The sequence below is a fragment of the Petaurus breviceps genome, unplaced genomic scaffold (assembly GCF_028583685.1).
Source record: "Petaurus breviceps papuanus isolate PSGF00001 unplaced genomic scaffold, PetGlider_PUasm1.0 188, whole genome shotgun sequence".
NCBI lineage: Eukaryota > Metazoa > Chordata > Mammalia > Diprotodontia > Petauridae > Petaurus > Petaurus breviceps.
In genome coordinates, this window is record NW_027185804.1 from 4,487,928 (window position 1) to 4,506,687 (window position 18,760).

Here is an 18,760-nt window from a genome sequence, read left to right on the forward strand (position 1 = left end):
CGTCAGGCTCAGATGAGGGAGGCAGCACATGGGAAGAAAGAGTTCTGCAAACATGCTCTGTCCTGGTGAACGTGGTCGTCTCCCGGAGGCCGGAGCAACGGCGATGAGCCCCCACCCCCAAATATGCACACAGAGCACCCCCAACTCGGCAGGGCCCCATCGGCCCAGCCTTCAAGGCCCCAAAGTCGTCCCCAGCACCACCAGAAGCCACAGGGGAGGGCTCCACAGCAGCAGAAACGTGATACATATCATAGGCTACACAAGCCACATGTACAGAGAGAGACATCATGAGGTACAGCAGATCAAGAGTGGGCCTTGGAGCCAGGAAGACCCCAGTTCAAATCCTGCCACCGACACCTACTAGCTGTGTGACCCTGAACCAATCACTTAACCTCTCAGTGCCTGCCCCTCCACAACTATGTTACAGAGAAGGCAATGTCCTGCAAATGTAAGAGGAGTTTCCTCTTCCAGAACTTCTGTATAACAATGAAATCGCAGCTCTTTTTCTACCAAAGCTGGGCACATCTTCTAAAGGATCAGACCAGATCTGATCTTCCCAACCAACATGGTACAGTAGAAAGCTCAAAGTACGGGGCTCAAGAGGCCTGGCTATTGGTCTCGACTCTGCGCCCAATTCACTAGAGGACTTTCAGCAGGTTGGGGCCCCAGCCTCCCCCTGCCTTCGGTTTTCTCATCTTGTAAAGGAAAATGAGTGGGAGCAGGCCATCCCAAAGGCTTTTCCCAGCCTCATCTAGGGTTCTATGGACACCGCAGAGGGACTTCTGATCCAGAGAGAAATTTCCTTGACCCCTGGAAATGTAAACTCTTAAGAAAAGCACCTTGAAAAATGTACAGATCGCTCTGCTCTGCTCACTTGCCCTGCATTGGCTCTTATAAGTCTTCCCAGGTTTCATCAGAAAATGAGCTCAAATCATTCCACACAAATCATTATTTACTGACAACAACTACCACTCACAATGCCACAGTGCTTTTAGGATCGCAAAGCACTTTTCCTCAAAACGATCCTACAGGATAAAGAGTGAAAGTATTATCCCCATTTTGTAGATGGGGAAAATGAAGTTCCAGGAGAAAGTGATGCCCTAGATGACAGAACTTCCAAGTGTCAGACCTAGGACAGGAGCCCAGGCCTTCTGACTCTGTCCCCAGAGTTCTTTCCACTCCACCAAGCTGGCTTTCTCCTGCCAAAGGGGAAATGTGGCTCCCATTAGAAAGGGACATCTGCTCTTGGTCACTGTTCTATTCAGTCTGAGAGGCTGAATACCCTTCAGTAACAGAGACTATGGGAAATACTCTCCCTCAGGCTTGGGCTGAGACCTACTGTTGGTCAATCAGTGAAAGTCAGAGTGATTTGGATTTAAGGCTTAGTTTTTTTAAGTGACAGAATAAATATGTAGGGAAAAGAACAAAAAAAACTAGTCTATATTCCCCAGAATATCTTGCAAGGTTTCAGTGATCAAAATTTATATTCCTTTGGGCAAAGCACCCATAGGTAAGGATATGATTCCTTATGTGGACAGAGAAAAAGGAGAAAGAGGAGGGTGGGAAAGGAGAGGGAGAGGAAGAAAGGGAGAGAGGGAAGAAGAGACAGAGAGAGAGAGACAGAGAGAAAGGAGCATTGCCCAACTGAAACTAGCTAAGTTGGGTCCCCAGTGAGGCAGCTACTTATACTCAGGTTGTTTTTTTGTCCTTCATTCTCTTAAGAGGACCAACGTCACCAGGTGTTAATCACTGAATGGACTTTGCCTCAGTCAAACTGAGACCTGGGAAAGACCTTAACTTAAAAAGGCCAAGGTCTCCCACTTCATCCAGTGCCATCTCCTTACAGCCCATCTAATCTAATTCCCTCTTTAAACACACGGAGAAACTGAAGGCCAGAGAGGGGAATCATCTTATCCAAAGTCATCCCAGTGCTATAACTAGAGCTTGAACTCAGGTCTTTGGGCCCAAAGTCCAGGGCACTTCTCACCCCACCACTGATCTGCTGAGCTCTTATCTGCTTAGTTGCCCTCAGTTCTTTCTTTCTCCTTTTTCACTTTAAGCTAAAAGATAAATTTATCCTCCTTCATGCTCCCCCCAAAACATGAAAGGTCATACTCTGTGACTCTTCAAGCCACATAAACATGGTAACCAGCTTGGGCCCTTTCAACTCAAGACAGAGCTCAGGATGGGATTCACTCAGGATGGGATGAATGCAGAGGCCAACACCCCCAACTACTGCCATCCCCAACCCATCCTTTCAGTAGTTAGTTCAGAGCAGAAGCTAGGCAACAGGGTTCTTCTCCTGGACCAGAATCTCGAGCACACAGACCCAGCCAAGCAGAGTCCATTCCCTTCACAAGATGGTGGCCACCACCACCTACCTGGAAAGAGCCCTGGCGTTTGCTCCCATCAGCAAGAGCCCCTGTCCAATAATGTCCACAATCACTATGGCCAGGGAAGACAGAAACCACCTGGTGGGAAAGAAGGGAAGGGACCCTGCACAGAGAAGTACTGACTTACGCTGTGAGTAGAGCAGGATCTGAAACTCCAATAGGGCACAAGTGAAAAGCTGTAGAACATTCTCCACCCCAAGCAGTTCAAAGACCTCCCTGACAGGGAAGTCAAAAAGCGGCAGCTCATTGGTGCTCGGTCTCTGGCAGATAATAGGTCCGTAGACCCCTGAGAACTTCAGGGACCTGCCTGGCGGGGGGAGGGGCACCTCATAGAGAATGTTGTAGATGTAGCTCTCAAGGGGCAGGGGTGGGGGTTGGGGGGACGTAACCGCCTGGTGAAGCTGCTCCAGGGCCCTCCTGCACGCCTTCATGAAGGACATGGGCGCGATGAGGCAGATGCACTTGGAGACGTAGAGCGTGTCGCGGCTAATGTCGTAGGAGTTAAAGCGCTGGAGCTTGGAGCCAGGGGCGCTGTCGCAGCAGTCTTCAGGCCCACCACCACCCTCTCTGCCATTGGCAGATGGCGCATGCAGCACATCATATTCCGCATTGTGCATGTGGTACAGCGTCTGCATTGCACTGCAGATTTGCTTGCTGGTCACCTCTTCATAAAAGGTAAGGGCAAACCCAAATGTCCGGGAGCCATCCTCTCGCGTGATGATGAAAGCATGAAACTGAGGGCTCTTGGGGTCGGCCTGCGTCTTGAAAGCCAGCCCTTTGGGCATACACAACTGCAAGAGAGAAAACGAGAGATGAACAGAGACAAGGCCCTTCAGGACAGCAGCAGCAGCACCCAGACCACTTGCAGCACATGCTGCACTGTGCCTGGCACAGCCGGGGGAGGGCAGAACTGTTAGGTAAACCTCGGAGATGAGCTCAGGAAGGGAGACCTGAAAGGGCCAACTGAAGCCACAAAACCTCTGCCCTACCCCCCACGGCCATGCCGGCCCTGGCCTCTATGCCCAACAGCAGACTTTGTACCAACTGTTCCCCTCTCGCGGCCTGACTTCTCACTGGCCCACCTTACTTCCTCCTGGCACTTCTTCTACACCTACTACCTACCTTGAACAAACATTTCTCTCAGCCTCAGCTTATAAAGAAAAATGCTCTGTAAGCCTTAAATCAGTGTAGAAATGGAAAGCATGACAATGACTATTATAGTTGGAAATCACGAACTCTAAATGAGAGTGTGCCCAAGACAAATATCTGCAAGGCGGACAGACTTGAGCATGGAGCTTTGGGGGCTTTAAGTCTCATGAGCCTGAACCTCTCTGAAATCAGCACCAGAGAAACTTCCTAGATGTTTCCCAGAGATCTTGAGTCAATCTGTGTGTTAACAGTATGTGTACATTATATATGTATGTATGTGTGTATATATACACACGCATACATACACATATATCTATGGGTATATATATGTGTGGGGGTGTGTGTGTGCGTGTGTAATGGGTTATATGCATGGGTGCCTTTGGGTGTGGGTTATGTCAACAAACATTTATTAAGCATCAGCTGTATGCAAGACACTATGCTTGGCCCCAGAGGACAAAGAAAGATGGCACAGAGAAGCAAGAAGGGGGGATGAGACTTGCTCACAAATAACACACAAAGAATGTGGTGAGGGCAAAGAAGAGGTCTGGACAAAGGGTCCTAAAAACAGGAGAATGACTGCTGCTGTTTGTCCTTCGTTCTCAAAGAGGACCATGACATCAGGGAGCTGATGCCGTGACATGCAAGCGAACTGGACTTAAGTGAGGGAGGGCTGTGTGAAGTCACCAGCCTCACATCATCCTCCAGAGCTATCTAAGTCCAGTGGCCAGATACGGATCAGGGCCCAGGATAAGGATGGGGCAGCTAGGTGGTGCAGGGCATAGAGCACTAGCCGTGAAATCAGGAAGACCTGGCCTCAGTGCAAATCTGACCTCAGATACTTGACACACACTAGCTGTGTGAACCTCAACTGCCCTGAAAAAAAAAAAGAGTCTGGGAAGGAGATAATGTGGAGAGGAGCAGCAGTTATCAGTCAGTTTAATGTTTTTTTAAACCCATCATCTAAACAAGGTTTGGGAAACCAAGGCTGTATTCTTCTTGGGTAGCCCCAAAGAAGAAGCCACTATTTTAAAATAACCTGCATTGATGCATCACTCTACATTTGGGCTGTGCCCTGGCTGGGGAAGATTCACAGATTGCGTCACACCTTCTGACCCCAAATGCTTGGAGGAAAATGCTCTCTCCTGGGCCTCACCTCTTTACCTTCAACCCTCCCTCCACCCTCAGTGTGTAAAACAAAAATAAACTGATGAAGGAAAACAAATGCAGAGTCCCATTATAACCAGGCTTTTCATTCTAAGTCTACTCGAAATCCAGAGAGTAAAAATCTAATATGAAATGGTTAGACAATACTATGAATCTTGGGACTGTTCTTAAGTCAATAAAAGGATTCACTATGTGCTTAAAAAAAGAAAAGGAGAATGGCTACATACAGCACAGGGCATGGACAAAATGGAATATTACTGGACTGTAGGACACAACAAACAGGAAGGACACAGAGAAGCATGGAAAGACTTCTATGAACTGATGCAGAGGGCAGGAAGCAGAGCCAGGAAACAACATGCACAAAAACAACAATGTAAATACAAAGATCACACAACAGCGGATATAAAGATAAAGAACAAGCTTGACCTAGAAAAAGGGATATGGGAAGACTCCTCCTCCTGGCCCCTTTGCAGAGGTGGTGGTCCACAGGTAGGGAACACTGCATAGAAAACCAGATTCTTTTTTTTGTCAATGCATTGATAAGTTTTAATGATTGCCTCTTAGTCTTCATATTTCTTTTTAAAAATTTTTCTTTGTTATGGGAGATGGCTATCTAAGCAATATAAAAACAAAAGATAAATAAAAATCAATTTTTTTCAATAAAGAAATAGGAGAGGGGTTCACTTTTGGCTGGACTTCATGGAGGAAGTGGCATTTAAGCTCTATGTATTTGCGTATACACATACATGCATACAAATATGTGAATGTGCTTATGTGTGTAAGTGTTTAACAAAGAGTCTGGATGAGCACATCCCTGGATACATGGCCCTTGGAAGATTGTTAATCTCTGTATAGAGAGGAGCTGGCTTGCCAGGCATTTGTGCTGTGAGAGATGCCACAGGCCCTCGGGGTGTCTCTGGCAAGTGAATACACTCTCAAGGCCCACAGATTCAGCCTCAGGCTGCACGGCCTAAAGCATTTTTTTATGATGTCATCTTGCAAACTGAGATGCTGCTTTAAAAAGAACAAAAAAAAAACTGGGCCCTGCCCCCAGTCCTCCCAACCCAAACCACAGTTTGTACACCAGGCAGCCGTATCCTGCACACGGCTGAACGTCTGACATCATGTGTCCTGATCCTCAGCCACACGCTAACACCACACACCCTGGGCATCCTCATAAACTCAACTTCCCTTTCATTAAACACATCCGTCTTCTCTGGGGCTCGCTTCACATCCCCTCAGGCTTCCCCAGCTCTCAGTCTGCCTACAGCAGCATATAAATCCCCCTAAGCAGGCAGCAATGACAACACATCCCTCCTGGGGAGGGGCCCCACTGCACTTCTCCCCAAACACGACTCTAGAGGAGCCACAGTTTCTTGAAAACCTCCCAGAAGATGCAAGGGAAGGAGCCAAGAAACCCTCTCTCACTCCCCCTCCCCCACCAGAGGCCAGGAGAATATTTGTCTCCCTCACTAGCTACAAAATGCTGCAAACGGATCACATGAGGGGACAAGATGACATTCTCACACAGCCTTTGGAAGGGAGTATCAGACAGACGTAGAAACAAGGGCGAGAGACAAAAAGGAGCGGCAGCCGAACCAGAGAGGGGCTGGGGCCATCCTGCTGTCTGTGCCTGGGTTTTTTTTTTAATTGCTGAGTTAATTCTGTATAAAGTAAAAAGATAACAGACTGGGGAGGAGGAAAACGCTGCTCTCTTCTCTAAGAAAGGGACCTCGAGTGACTAATGAGCACCTAGACTTGGTGGCAGACTCCTCCCCTTTTCAGCCCTGCAAGATGACAATTAGGAGCCTTTTCTAGGCACAGCACAGGCTGACCTGAAAACAGAATGCCCCGAATCCTCCTCTGTGGTCTCTGCACAGACAGGACCTTGGCATGCAGGGAAGAGCCCTGAACAGGAGTCCTGGAGCTTCAGGCTGGGCCTGATCAGGTGCCTATTCGTTGCATAATTTGGGGCAGGCTGTTGACCAGCATACATCTCTGGGCCTTGGCTTCCTCAACTATGAAACAAAGGTCATAACCTCTTGCACTACCTACCTCACAGTGCCATATAGAAGGAGGTCTGCAGTCTAAACTCTCAGATAGTAACCACAAAGAACTCAGAGGGTGAGAGACTTCTCCAGGCTCACACAACCAGAATGCTTCAGAACTCTCCATCTATTAGGCTACACTGGCTCTCATGCTTATTCAAACATCTGGTAGTGGTATTACCTATCAGCCTTGAAAAGTCACTCAGACTGTTGATAAGGCTAAGATTTCCATCTCAGGTGCTCAATGATACACAAGGCAAAGGGAAGGGGAGCAAAACCCCCACATGATCTTAGGTTCAGCTGATCCAGCCAGAAAACATTATCCTGGAGAGGACTTAGGCAAGGTCAGGATCCCACTCCTCACATCAGAAGAGCCATCATTTGGAGGAGGGTTAGATGATTTCTGGTTAGCCCTGAAAACAGCACTGAGAGAAACAGGTATAAAGCAGGGGCTTTGGACCTTAGCTCTATGACTTTAAAAAAAAATTTTTTTAATAAGTGAATTTCAGTATCATTGGTTTCTTTTGTAATCCTGGGTATTTTGTTTCATGCGTTTAAAAATATGATTCTAAGGAGAGTTGAGAGACTTCACCAGACTGCCCAACGGATCCAGGACACAAAAAGCAAAAAATATCCTGGTATAAATAAAAGGCTGATTTCAGCTCAATAGAGGGAGGAACTTTCATAGGTTTATAGACTTAGAAGAACCTCAGAGGGCATCAAGTCCAACCCCCTTACCTTTTACAGATGAAGAAGCTAAGGCCCAGAGAGGGCAAATGATTCCCCCAAGTCACATGAGAGAGAGGCAGCCTGGCCAAGGGGCAGAAGCAGGATTCTAACCCGGGTCCTGACCTTGAATCCAGTGCTCTCTCCACTGCACTATGGCACTGCAAGAGGATGAATACTGAGCTCCAATTTTAAGGCGGTTGAGTTACCCATCAGCACAAGCGTTCATGAAGAAGCTAGATGACCCCCTCTTGTAGACGGTATTGTAGAACAGATTTGTCCATTGAGCAAGGAGTTGTACTGGACAGCTTGTAAAGTCTCTTACAGTCCCCGGAATCCATGCTAGATATCACTTCATACTTCAGTCTTTGTGTCCCATTCTGTTTCGCCCCACCCTCCACTAGCCTATGAGGTCCATCAGAGCAGGGACTGGCTCTTACCTAAATTCTGAATCTCCCTCAGAGCCCAACACAGGTAGGCCTAACACACAGCAGGCATTTGTTGAATAGCCCTGTGATCCACAGGCATCTCTAAGTTGTCTTTTGGTTCTGTATTCTGGTTTTGGTCTGGACCTACGATGGCAGCAGTGTGGAGAAATGCCTCCACTGATACACAGTAGCAAGTACTCTGTTGTTTGTAGTCATGAAAGGGAATGAGACTTGCCCAAGGTCACATAGCCAGTAGGTGACACTGAGGTAAGACGTGAACCCATATCTCCCTGACTCCAGGGCCGGCCCTCTAATCACTAGCCCAAGCTACCTCTCAAAGCACTGTAACTGTTTGCAAAACGCATCTGTGTCAGTATGTGTCAACCATCAACAGATGTGGTCTGTGGTCAAAACAGCACAGGGGTGTCTGGATGGCTTGGGTCATTCCTCCTCCTCCAATTGCTGCAACAAGGTCAGCTTTTACTACTTCTAAGCACTGCGCCTCTGAGCAGAATCTCCACAGCTCTCCACACTTGGTACTCACCATTCCCACCGCATCTTGGTCAAAAGGATTCCATTCTACATTCTCAGGGTATCGGGCAAGAACCTTAGATTTGAATGTGCGTCTCAGGGGTGTCTGCTCAAAATTTTCTCCTGGGGAGAAAGGAAAAAAAAAAAAATGGTGAAAATATTTTGAGAAATTCACTCATGGCCACCAGTGGCCCAATATCTGCTGCCCCAGCCAAACACAGGAAGGAAGGCAGGAGGGTTAGTGGGCTGACATCGAGCCAAGAACAGGAGAGAAGCAAGGGGATTAGGGCAGCAAGGAAACAGAAAATTGTTTTAGCAGTGGTTATATAGGACACCACTATCTGTGTGCTTTTCTTTACAGTGAGATGATTAATACAAACCTACTAATTAATTTTTTTTTTTGGTGTGGAGGGGGTGGGGATGACAGAGAATGGTTATGAGAATGAAGGAAACCCAACCCCCAGGGAACACTAGTTGCTTGAAGCTGGTTCAGGTTTGTTTGGGATTCCACTGGCTTCATGGCAAAACAATTGTTTTGCATTCTAAATGCAATCTGCATTTCTAACGTCTCTGAAAAGCACAAAGAGACAAAAAAGATACAAGAGTTATAGAAAAACAGGTTTTTGGTGTGCTGTCTTTTTTTTTTTAATAAGCAAATCAAATGAGGCACCTTGTCAATTCAGAAATGTGAAATGCCATGACTTTCTCTTTTGTCTCCCCCTCCCCACTTGGGTTAGAGTAACTTAAAAATTAATAGGTAAATACAGAAACAGATGGAAAAGCATTAGAGCACCCACCACCTAGAGAGAGGCAGACTAAAAATTCCCAGAGGAGCTGGCAAGTTAGAAGGTCAAAGGGCACAAGACATCACAGAGAGCCGCCTAGAAGAACCACCAGAAAGCTCTGGTCATTCTGGGCCAAGTTGATTTTTACCTTCTGCTGTACTGGCAATGAAAGGGCTGGTGCCATCCCTGGCTTTAGAAGCCCGTATGTACTGGCATAAAGCTATGTGACAAATGAAACAACAGAATGTTACAAGAGGATATTGGGATGAAGGGGTGCACAGACAGCCACACTGTACCTGGGCCCCACACCTCTCCAGGCAGGACCCAGCTCTCCCTTCCCGTCCTGAGACCCACAGAAGCCTGGCCTCCCCATCCTATTCCACATCCCCTGTGGATGGAGAGGGAAGTGAGGAGGACTCAATGGGTAAGGTAAGAAAGAGCACAGAAGGCCAGGGAAAACAACAGATGCCTAGAGAGAAGAAGAAGGAAACATGAACCAAGACCAGGACGTTAACACACAGGAACTCAGGAACTAGCCAAAGGAAGAGTCTCAGACCCCAGAACAGGGCCTGGGCCCAATGCAAAGCTGCTCCTAACAGGCCCTTTAGGAGATGTCCTCATACCTGGGGTAGGGATGGGGAGAATCCAGCTGGGTGGGAGCTGCCATGGACTTAAGAGAGCAGATACATCAAAGGTATCCTAGGCTAACACCCTCTTCTGATACTTCACTCCAGCCAGGACGTGGCCCTGGGCTCTCTCAAAGGCAACACCACAAGAGTCTAATTTCTATCGTGTCCTCCCGAGCTAAGAAGGCTGACTACAGGCCCAAGTAGAAACAGCTAGGCTCTGTGTCAGTGGTTTGGAAAACCAGCCTGGTTGGCTAAATGCAGACTGGCAGTTGAGTTTTTTTCGGCCACACAATTTTTCTGCATCTCCCCAAACCATCCACTAAGACTCAGAGGGAACAATCTATCTACACTGTTGAAATCATGGATCCCTGAGTTTCTGAAGACAGCCAACTCACCACCTAAGGAACCTGGGCAAGGACAGACACCCCCTGTAACAAACACAGGACCATCGCCCAGTAGGAAAGCCAGGCCTGAGCAAAATCAGAGATACCCTACACTTACAGACAGGACTGCACCACTCTGGGAAACTGAGTTCACGAAAGCCAGTGGATGCCTAGCCCAGATACCAACAATACTTGCAATGGGGAAGACTGTGCTTTTACTGAACCCAAACCTTTCCCTCTGTCTTCTCTTATTCTGCCCTCTCTGAAGATGGAAAATAAGCATCTCCATCCTTCTCTGACTTCTAACATGACAGAACCAAAGGCTTCCATCACTCACTATGACCTCCCAGACCTCTTGCACAGACCAACTTCCATTACTCCTACTGCTTTTTATTCTTTTTCCTTCTACTTGAGTTCTTCTGAAATCTCCCATTTCAGGAAATTTCATGCCTCAAAATAAACTTGATAATCTTCACTGCAGAGGACGGGCAAAATGAGCACACAGCTGCTGACAGCTGTGGCAACAATGGTGCCAAATTACAGCAAACCAAGAGCGGAATCGGCCGTGGCTCACGTGGGGCCCAGGGCACCTGCAGCAGGCTCAGCCTGGGGAGCCTCGGGAGCCCAGCCCTGCAGGGGGGATCTGCGTCTGGGGTATTTCAGAGAGTCCAGGGGGACAGCAGCATGGGCTAGTTCTCAAAACACTTATTTTAAACTTCTGTGGTTTTGAGGGAGGGCAGTGTATGTGCTCATATGTGCGTGTAAATGCATGCACGTATGTGTGCATTTAGGGTGTGTGTAAGAGACAGAGAGCAAGAGAGAGAGAGAGAGAGAGAGAGAGAGAGATTGAGTGGGGAAATTAAGGAAGAGAACAATGCCTTCATATCCCCAAACAAGGAATAGGATGATTTGGGGCAGGGGGATCTTGCTAATAATTTTGGTTGGTTGGTTTTTTTTCAAAACTAGTTCAATTTTTTAAAAACACATTAAGAAATGAAACTCTTGAAGGCAGTGAGCTGCTGAGCAGGTGCTAGTCTGCACTGACAGAAGGAAGCAGCTCCATGACCACTGAAATCACAGGTCTGGTCCCCCTCAGAAATGCAAATGCTGCACTCTCCCAAGCGCGAGTCCCAGGAGCCGCTGTCTTTGGGCAGGGGGGGTGGGGAGCAGAAGAAGGATTTTTATCCCAACACTTAACACCAGCATGTCTCCTGACATTCCCAAAGAGGTGACCCTGGTGTCTCCACTCTAATTAATCTCTCCCACAGTCCAGCAGCCAGTCCCTGCTTCTCTCCTCTCCTCTCACCTCCAGCCTCTATTCAGTACAACTCCACCCATAGGGCAGAGAAGAGCTGGGGAAAGGGAGAGGACTGGGCTTCTCCACTTGAGTAAGTTGACCTGGAATAGGAGGGCTGAGGTCACCAGGTCACTAGAGAAGCACCAGAGGCAGGGTCAGGGAAAAAGAGATGTGGAAACTGAGGAAAACTCAGAGTATATGAATCAATTCAAGAACAATGCCTAAAAACAGGCGGAAAGCGAGGCTGGGTATTTCAAAGACCTAGGCCAAGGAAAACCAACCAAATTATGGTTCCAGTAACTGTAAGAGGGGTTTTGACCTAAGGCTAAAGTCAATGCACCTGGGGTCACCTAGTTACTTATGACACTGAGACAGCTAAGGGGTGCAGTGGAGACAGCATCAGGTCTAGATCAGGAAGACAGCAGTTAAAATTTGACCTCAGACACTTACTAGCTGTATGACCTTGGGCAAGTCACTTAACCTTTCTCAGCTTCAGTTTCCTCATCTGTAAAATGGGAATAAATAGCATCTACTTCACTGGAATGTTGTGAGGGTCAAATGAGATAACCTAAGCAAAACCTTAAAGTGCTACATGTATATAGCACTTTAATAATCACTATTATTATGCTAGTAATGTGGGCGTTCCCTGACCAAGACCACAGCCCCTCCACACTGCACAGACACTACCTCTGGGGACAGAGGGGACAGCCTTTTCCTTCATGCCTAAGGAGCCTGTGTCATGGGTTCCTGTGGGCATAGTCATCCCCAGCTGGTCAGTTCTCCACTGACAGAAAGCAGCCTATTGTAGAAGAAAGAGTACTATACTTTAGAGACCATGTCACCACCACCTCCCATTTTACAGAGGAGGGAAATGATTTGGCCAAGGTCAGCACGCAGGAAGAACCAGGGCATATCTGAGCTTGTCTCCCAACTCCACACTGGGTCCTCTTGGCATTGCTGCACTCCCCCCAACTCTGGGTCCCATGTTTGCCACCAATTCTGTATGGCCTTGGGCAAAACAGTTACCTTCTCTTGGCCTCAATTTTTCCCTCTGGAAAAATCAACAGCCTGGGCAACATGATCTCAAAAGTCCCTCTGAGCCCAGTCAACCCTCAACTCCAAGGTCCCTTCTGGATCTGGTGATCTTTTTCCTATATTCTTAGGGTTCCTCCCAACTCCGCCATCTCATCTTCTAAGGCCCTTACAGCTCTGTGTAATGCGAATGTAAATTTTAAAGATCTTCCCTGCCCCTAGGCTAAAGTGCACCAGAAGCCTGGGGAGGGAGGCTTGCTTTTCAGTAGATACTTTTTGATTGGCCAGTGGGTCAATAAGGTTGTTACATTCTCTGAGCCAGGAGAAGGCTATATAAGCCCTGATGTGTAGCTTTGTTTTGGGACTCACTTTGAGAAATGTTCTGTGATTTGATCTGAATTCTGGGAAGCCGTTGTTGAGAGTCCCCCGGCTTTGAAAAACCCAGAATGTGGAAACCCAGATGTTGACTGGGTATGGATGTAATGGTTGGACAGTTTGGAAATCTGTCTACTTGATGTTTCTGTCTTGATAATTATGCCTGTATACTTTGAGGTTCAGGGTGCTGACCTTTTCTCCTGAACAAGGTAAACGATATATGTCTGACTGATTAAAGTAAGCTTGTTAACCCATTTTGAGTTGCTTTCCTTTAACAAAGCAGATCCAAGAACCTGTGTGAGCAGCCACCCTAGGGACTCCAGGGTGCTTGCTGCTACACTCTGATACATCCATTCTAGGTGCTAAGGTCCCTCTCACCCCTGACATTGTCCATTCCATGTTCTATGGTCCTTACAGCTATGATTGACCTTCTAAATGAGGATCAGAGAGGCAGCTAGGTGGTGCAGTGAATAGAGCGCTGGTCCTGGAGTCAGGAGGACCTGAGTTCAAATTCAGCCTCAGACACTTAACACCTGAATGTCCTAAGGCCCTTCTCAGCAGCCTATGAATGGATGCACCTAAGCACACAGGCCTGAAAGGTTCTGGCAGAAATAGAACCTCTCTGGTGCACTGGGTCTCCCATCATCCAGGCAGACTATAACACATGGCTGCCTGGCTGCCATCTGGAAACAGAAACAAAGAGAAAGAAGCCAAGTTCTGGAAGGCCTCGGAGGAGACCCACAGAGTCAGCATGACACACAGTGACATCCCACACACCAACACCACTACACAAGGGTGCGCACCTCAGAACTTGCAGAAACTTCTCATAAACTGTCAGACAGAGTCAACAAGATGGAACATAATCGCCTTCATTTAGGAGATGATGTAAAAGCTTTACGAAGTAGACAGGTGCATGTCACAGGCCGATACAGAACAGAGGCGTTTTTATTCCAATTGGCAAACTGGAGTGTGTCCAGAGGAAAATGACTATGACAGTGAGAAGACTGGAGACCAGGCCATACAAGGATCTGGGAGAGAAACTGCATGTGTTTATCCTGGAGAAGAAAAGACTCAGGAGGTAACATGATCCCTGGCGAAGTAGTAGCTCTGGTCTAGAGCAGGTGTGGGGACCATGAACACAGTGGCCATCTGGGTCCTCAAGTGCGACGCTTGGGCCGAATCCAAACTTCACAGAGAGAGAGAGAGAGAGAGAGAGAGAGTGTGTGTGTGTGTGTGCGCGCGCGCGTGCATGTGTGTGTGCACATGTGTGTGTGCACGTGTGTGTGCGTGTGTGAGCGCATGCACACGCAGTTTAGATTCAGTCAAAAGGCACCAAGTGGATACGCAGGGGGTTACATGTGACCTCAAAGCCACAGGCTCCTCACCCCTGTTCTAGGAGGTTAGCAGATTGCAACTCAATGAATGGAAAAAAATTTCATAACAATTAGGGCTGCCCAAAAATAGAATGGGTGATTTCAGGAGATAGGGAGTTCCCTGGGCCATTTTAGCAAGTTATCACCTGGATTAAGAGGCACAAAGAAGAAAGATTCCAAGAAATTGGTACAAGGACACTGTGGGGAGGCTCAGAAGGAGGGAAGCGAGGAAGGAGACGGGGTCAGACAAAGGCCGTTACCTGGTAGCTTCCTAACTATTATCATGCTCTCAATTCAGTAACCCTGCCCTAGTTACCACTCCATGAATGCCCATCACTAAAGGTCTTCACGTGGAGGCTGAATGGATGCTTGCCATATTGTAGAAGGAGACCCTATTTGGTATGCACTGGACTGCTTGATATTTCAGCTCTAACATTCTGTGAGAGAGAGACGTATTTCTGCTCCTAACTCTAAAATTGCCATAATCCAGGTTTACACATTAAAGTGCAGAAATGGACCGTGAACTGAACGTCTATATCTCCTCTCCTTATTTATGCTTTCTTTTTTTTTTGGAGGGGGCAAGGCAGGGCAATTGGGGTTAAGTGACCTGCCCAAGGTCACACTGCTAGTTTTTCTGTTAAGTGTCTGAGGCTGGATTTGAACTCACGTCCTCCTGACTCCAGGGCCAGTGCTCTACTCACTGCACCACCTAGCTGCCTCTCTGCTCCTCATTTGGAATCCTAAAGCAAAGAGAGCCTGGTGTGGCCCCAGCAAACCCCTCTCCAGAAAGCCCCTGGATCCCTAGCACTTAATTGAAAGTTCTCTCCTCAGATGCACAGGTGCCTACTCAAAATCCAACTGTGGGGGTATCCTGACTCATCCTCTACAGTGGGATTTACATAACTGTGTTCTTCGTGGGAATCACGCTCTACTTCTGTTCCTGGAATCCCTCTCAGAAGAGGGGGAGAAAGAGCATTCATAACAAAACACCAGCTAGTCCAAGACAGGCCAGATCTGGACCTGGCCTCCAACTCAGGCTTGTCACCCCACCCACTATAAAGCCACAGTCACATTGATTGACCCCAGTGGATAGTGAAGGTCTCCATAGCAATGGCGCCCATAAATATACTTCCAAGACAGAAGTGGTGGCCACTGGTCTCCCCTGACTCAGGTCAGTGCCACTCCCACCCCCACAAGGGCATTTGTCAAGGCTCTGAAGAAATGAAAAATCAGTTTTCTGGCAGAATCTAAGTTCTCTGAGCGAAGGGACTCCCTCATTTCCATCTTTGTAGCCCCTGTGATTAGCACAGTGCTCGACATCCAAACTCAACAATGCCTGTTGAATGGAAATGAAGTCTCCTCCCCCAAAAGGCTGGGAGATCTCTAGGATCCCTACAAATACTCCACAAGCCCTTCACACTATTCCTACTCCTTGAGCTTTATTTAGACTGCCACAGAAAACCTAGGCAATACTGCAAGAATATGAAATTGGTGTCATAGTTTAAAACATTAAAATTAGGAATAGTGACTTCTTGTTTTGCGGACCTTGACCTTAAAACACTCCACGTTGTGAAAGGGTGCTGCCACTGCTCATGAGGGGGCCGTCATGGTGTTAGCAGGAAAAGAATTAGATCTCAACTCCCAAAGATCAGGGTTCAAGTCCTAACTGAGACTCCTCCTTGAGGAAGGAAGTCACTTCAACCTCTGTGATCCCTTGCAGAGCTGTTGTGAGGGCAACATTTGAAACCCCATCTACCGAAAATAAAGCTCTTACTATGATTAGTACAGCGCTTTGTATTTACCCAAACATCTTTAGACTTATTATCTCACCTGATCATTGCAGCTCAAGTTACTAGATTTTAGGATTTACAAAGTTTTTTCCTCAAAAATACCCTGTGAGTAAAACTGGGGTTTGCATTTTTGCCCCTATTTTACGGATCAAGAAACAGCAGTTCAGAGAGCGAAGGGATTGGCTGAGGTCACCTATGTAATAAATGGCCAAGCCAAGCCTCAGGACTACCAGTCTAATGATCTTTGAACCTCTCTGGGACTCCTCCTCAATTCAGGAGCAGAGATTCTTCACCTGGAGTCCATGAACTTAATTCTGTTACCTTTCCATACCTGTATTTCAATATAACTGGCTCTTTTCCATCCTATATATTTGACTTGATGCATTTGAAAAGCGTACACTGGCTAAAGGAGTCCACGACACAACTAGGTTAAGTACCCTCACTGTGGAGTGCAGAGCAGACCAAAGGCTGAGAAGCAGACACCCACTTGGCTCAGGGGCTCGTGCAGAATGACACCTCTGCAGTCAAACTGGGAATGCTAACAGCCGACATCACAGAAGCTCCCTGAGAGCAGGGGCTGATTATCCCCCTTTGCCTCACTCCACTGCCAGCACATACAATAAGCACTTAATAGATGCTTGTGGGAAAGAACGGACAAACCACAGGGGCAGCCACAGCTGCTTCCAGAGTGTCAGCCCCAGAGAGCAGCTCCCAGGCCCCTGGTCACAAAGGGTCCCCTCAGATAACAACAAGAGCCCTGCAAGGATGGCTGGGGCTCCAGACCTCCCTCTGCCCTCAGGCCACAAGGGCTCATTGTCCTCCCCAGAGGCCCTTTACATTTATTAAGACTTAACCAGTCACCAGTTTCCCAAGATCTCAGGCTGTTGACACGTCCAAAGACAGGACTCACAGATCACGCTGCAGGGAGGACTGCCCAGGACCCAAATCTAACAAGGCACAAGTTAACCTGGAAACCTCAAGTCAGATCAGACTGTCAGAGCGGGAAGGGCCTGGGCATCAGCGCGGATTAAGTGTCTAGATGTGCCAGGCACCGTGTGGAGTACTGAGGGCTACACACACACAAAAGAGACAGTCTCTGCCCTCAAGAGGCTGCCACTCTACTGAGGGGAATTTGATATTTCTAATAGGAGGATCTTACAGCCCATCACGGCCAACCTCTTCATTCTATGAAGCAGCTGCAGCCGGTGCCCAAGGAGAGACCCGCCATGGCAGGCATCAGGCTCTCCAAGCCCAGGACTCACAGACACTGAAAACCGTGTGGTTTTCTTCCCAGACAAGTCCCGGCCGCCCCTGTAGCAGCTGCGGCTGGGATGGACGAGGTCTGAAGAGACAAGTGCAGCCTCCTCTCCTTCCCTCCGTCCTCTCCACTCTGCAAGCCCAGAGACCAGGGCAGGAAGGAAACGAAGCTGGTGCCCCCTGATGGGGTATGAGCCCCACAGAGGCCTCCATTCTTCATACAGCCCCGTGGGCAGTCACTGGGGAGGACCCGCAGCAAAGGACGGCCTAAGCAGCGATCGTGCATATCATGGGGACCCAGTGGGGATAACGTGACAGCTGACATCTGTAAGTGATTACTGCATGCCCGACAGTATTTTACAATGACTGTCTCACCTGATCTTCACAACAATCCTGGGAGGCAGAGGCTGCTATTATGCCGTTTTACAGGTGAAGAAGCTGAGACAAAGAGAGGTGAAGAGACTTGCCCGGGGTCACACAGCTAGTAAGGATCTGAGGCCACAACTGAGCTCAGGTCTTTCTGACTCTGGACCCAGCACTCTATCCACTGGGCCACTTGGAGGCCCCACAAGAAGGAACCAACACAGTCCTTCCTATGCCCCCTCTCTTGCTCAAGGACATGGGAGAAATGGCCCCCAGCTATGGCTGGAGTTCTACCAGCAAGCCTCTGGCCCCTACTGGGGAAAACCAAGACCCCAGGAGCCACGAGCATTTATTAAGCACCTCCAGTGTACACAGCACTGTGCTAGACTCAGCACCTTACTCCACACAACTTACAGTCCAGTGAAAGGAAAAACCCCAGTATGGGGAAAGATGGTAAGGATGGAGGGATCGAGGAAGTCTTCCTGTAGGAGACAGAAATGGAGCTGAACTTTAAAGGATGCGGACAGACATGAGAGGTAAAAAGCCCGAGAGAGGGTACTTCAGGAACAGGGGCGGCTAGGAGTAACATCGAGGGAAGAGCAAAGTCAGGCCCAGGCATGTTCAAGGGGAAAGCTGGTACAGTCACAAGAAGGAATGGGAGAGGGTGTGAGGAAGGATGCCCAGGGAAGGGAGCCCCTGGAGACTTGTGCACATGCAGCCAGAGCACAGTCCACCTCGGGGGGCCGCTGGTAAGGGAAGCGGGGGCCTACTTCCAGACAAAATCAGGTGAAAGCTGACACGTCAGAGCCCAGGGTCCAGGGCAGGAGTCTGAATTCCAGGGGGAGGCCCAGAAGGGCTGCAGTTCAGCAGCCTGACTCCAGAAGAAAGAATGAAGAAGAGGTGCCTGATGGCCAGAAGGTTTGGGCATCAGGGAGAGTCAAGTAAAGGCCTAAACCAGACTTTCTTCAGGACACCAGGAAGCCTAGACAATTAACCCTTGGTCCAGTCTGATACCTTTAAAAACAAACAGCAGCAAT

The 18,760-nt window shown here is 48.2% G+C and overlaps 1 protein-coding gene across 1 annotated transcript in view; it reads right to left on the bottom strand.

The window, feature by feature from the left end:
- The window catches only part of DENND5A (DENN domain containing 5A), a 75,909-nt gene that overhangs the window by 45,123 nt on the left and 12,026 nt on the right, over positions 1-18,760 (bottom strand). The window contains exons 2-4 of the mRNA XM_069091193.1: positions 9,373-9,444; positions 8,453-8,562; positions 2,521-3,184 (exon numbers count right to left, since the gene is read on the bottom strand). Coding sequence (XP_068947294.1) covers positions 2,521-3,184; positions 8,453-8,455 — 667 coding nt within the window. The 5' untranslated portion in view covers positions 8,456-8,562; positions 9,373-9,444. The remainder of the gene's footprint in view (positions 1-2,520; positions 3,185-8,452; positions 8,563-9,372; positions 9,445-18,760) is intronic.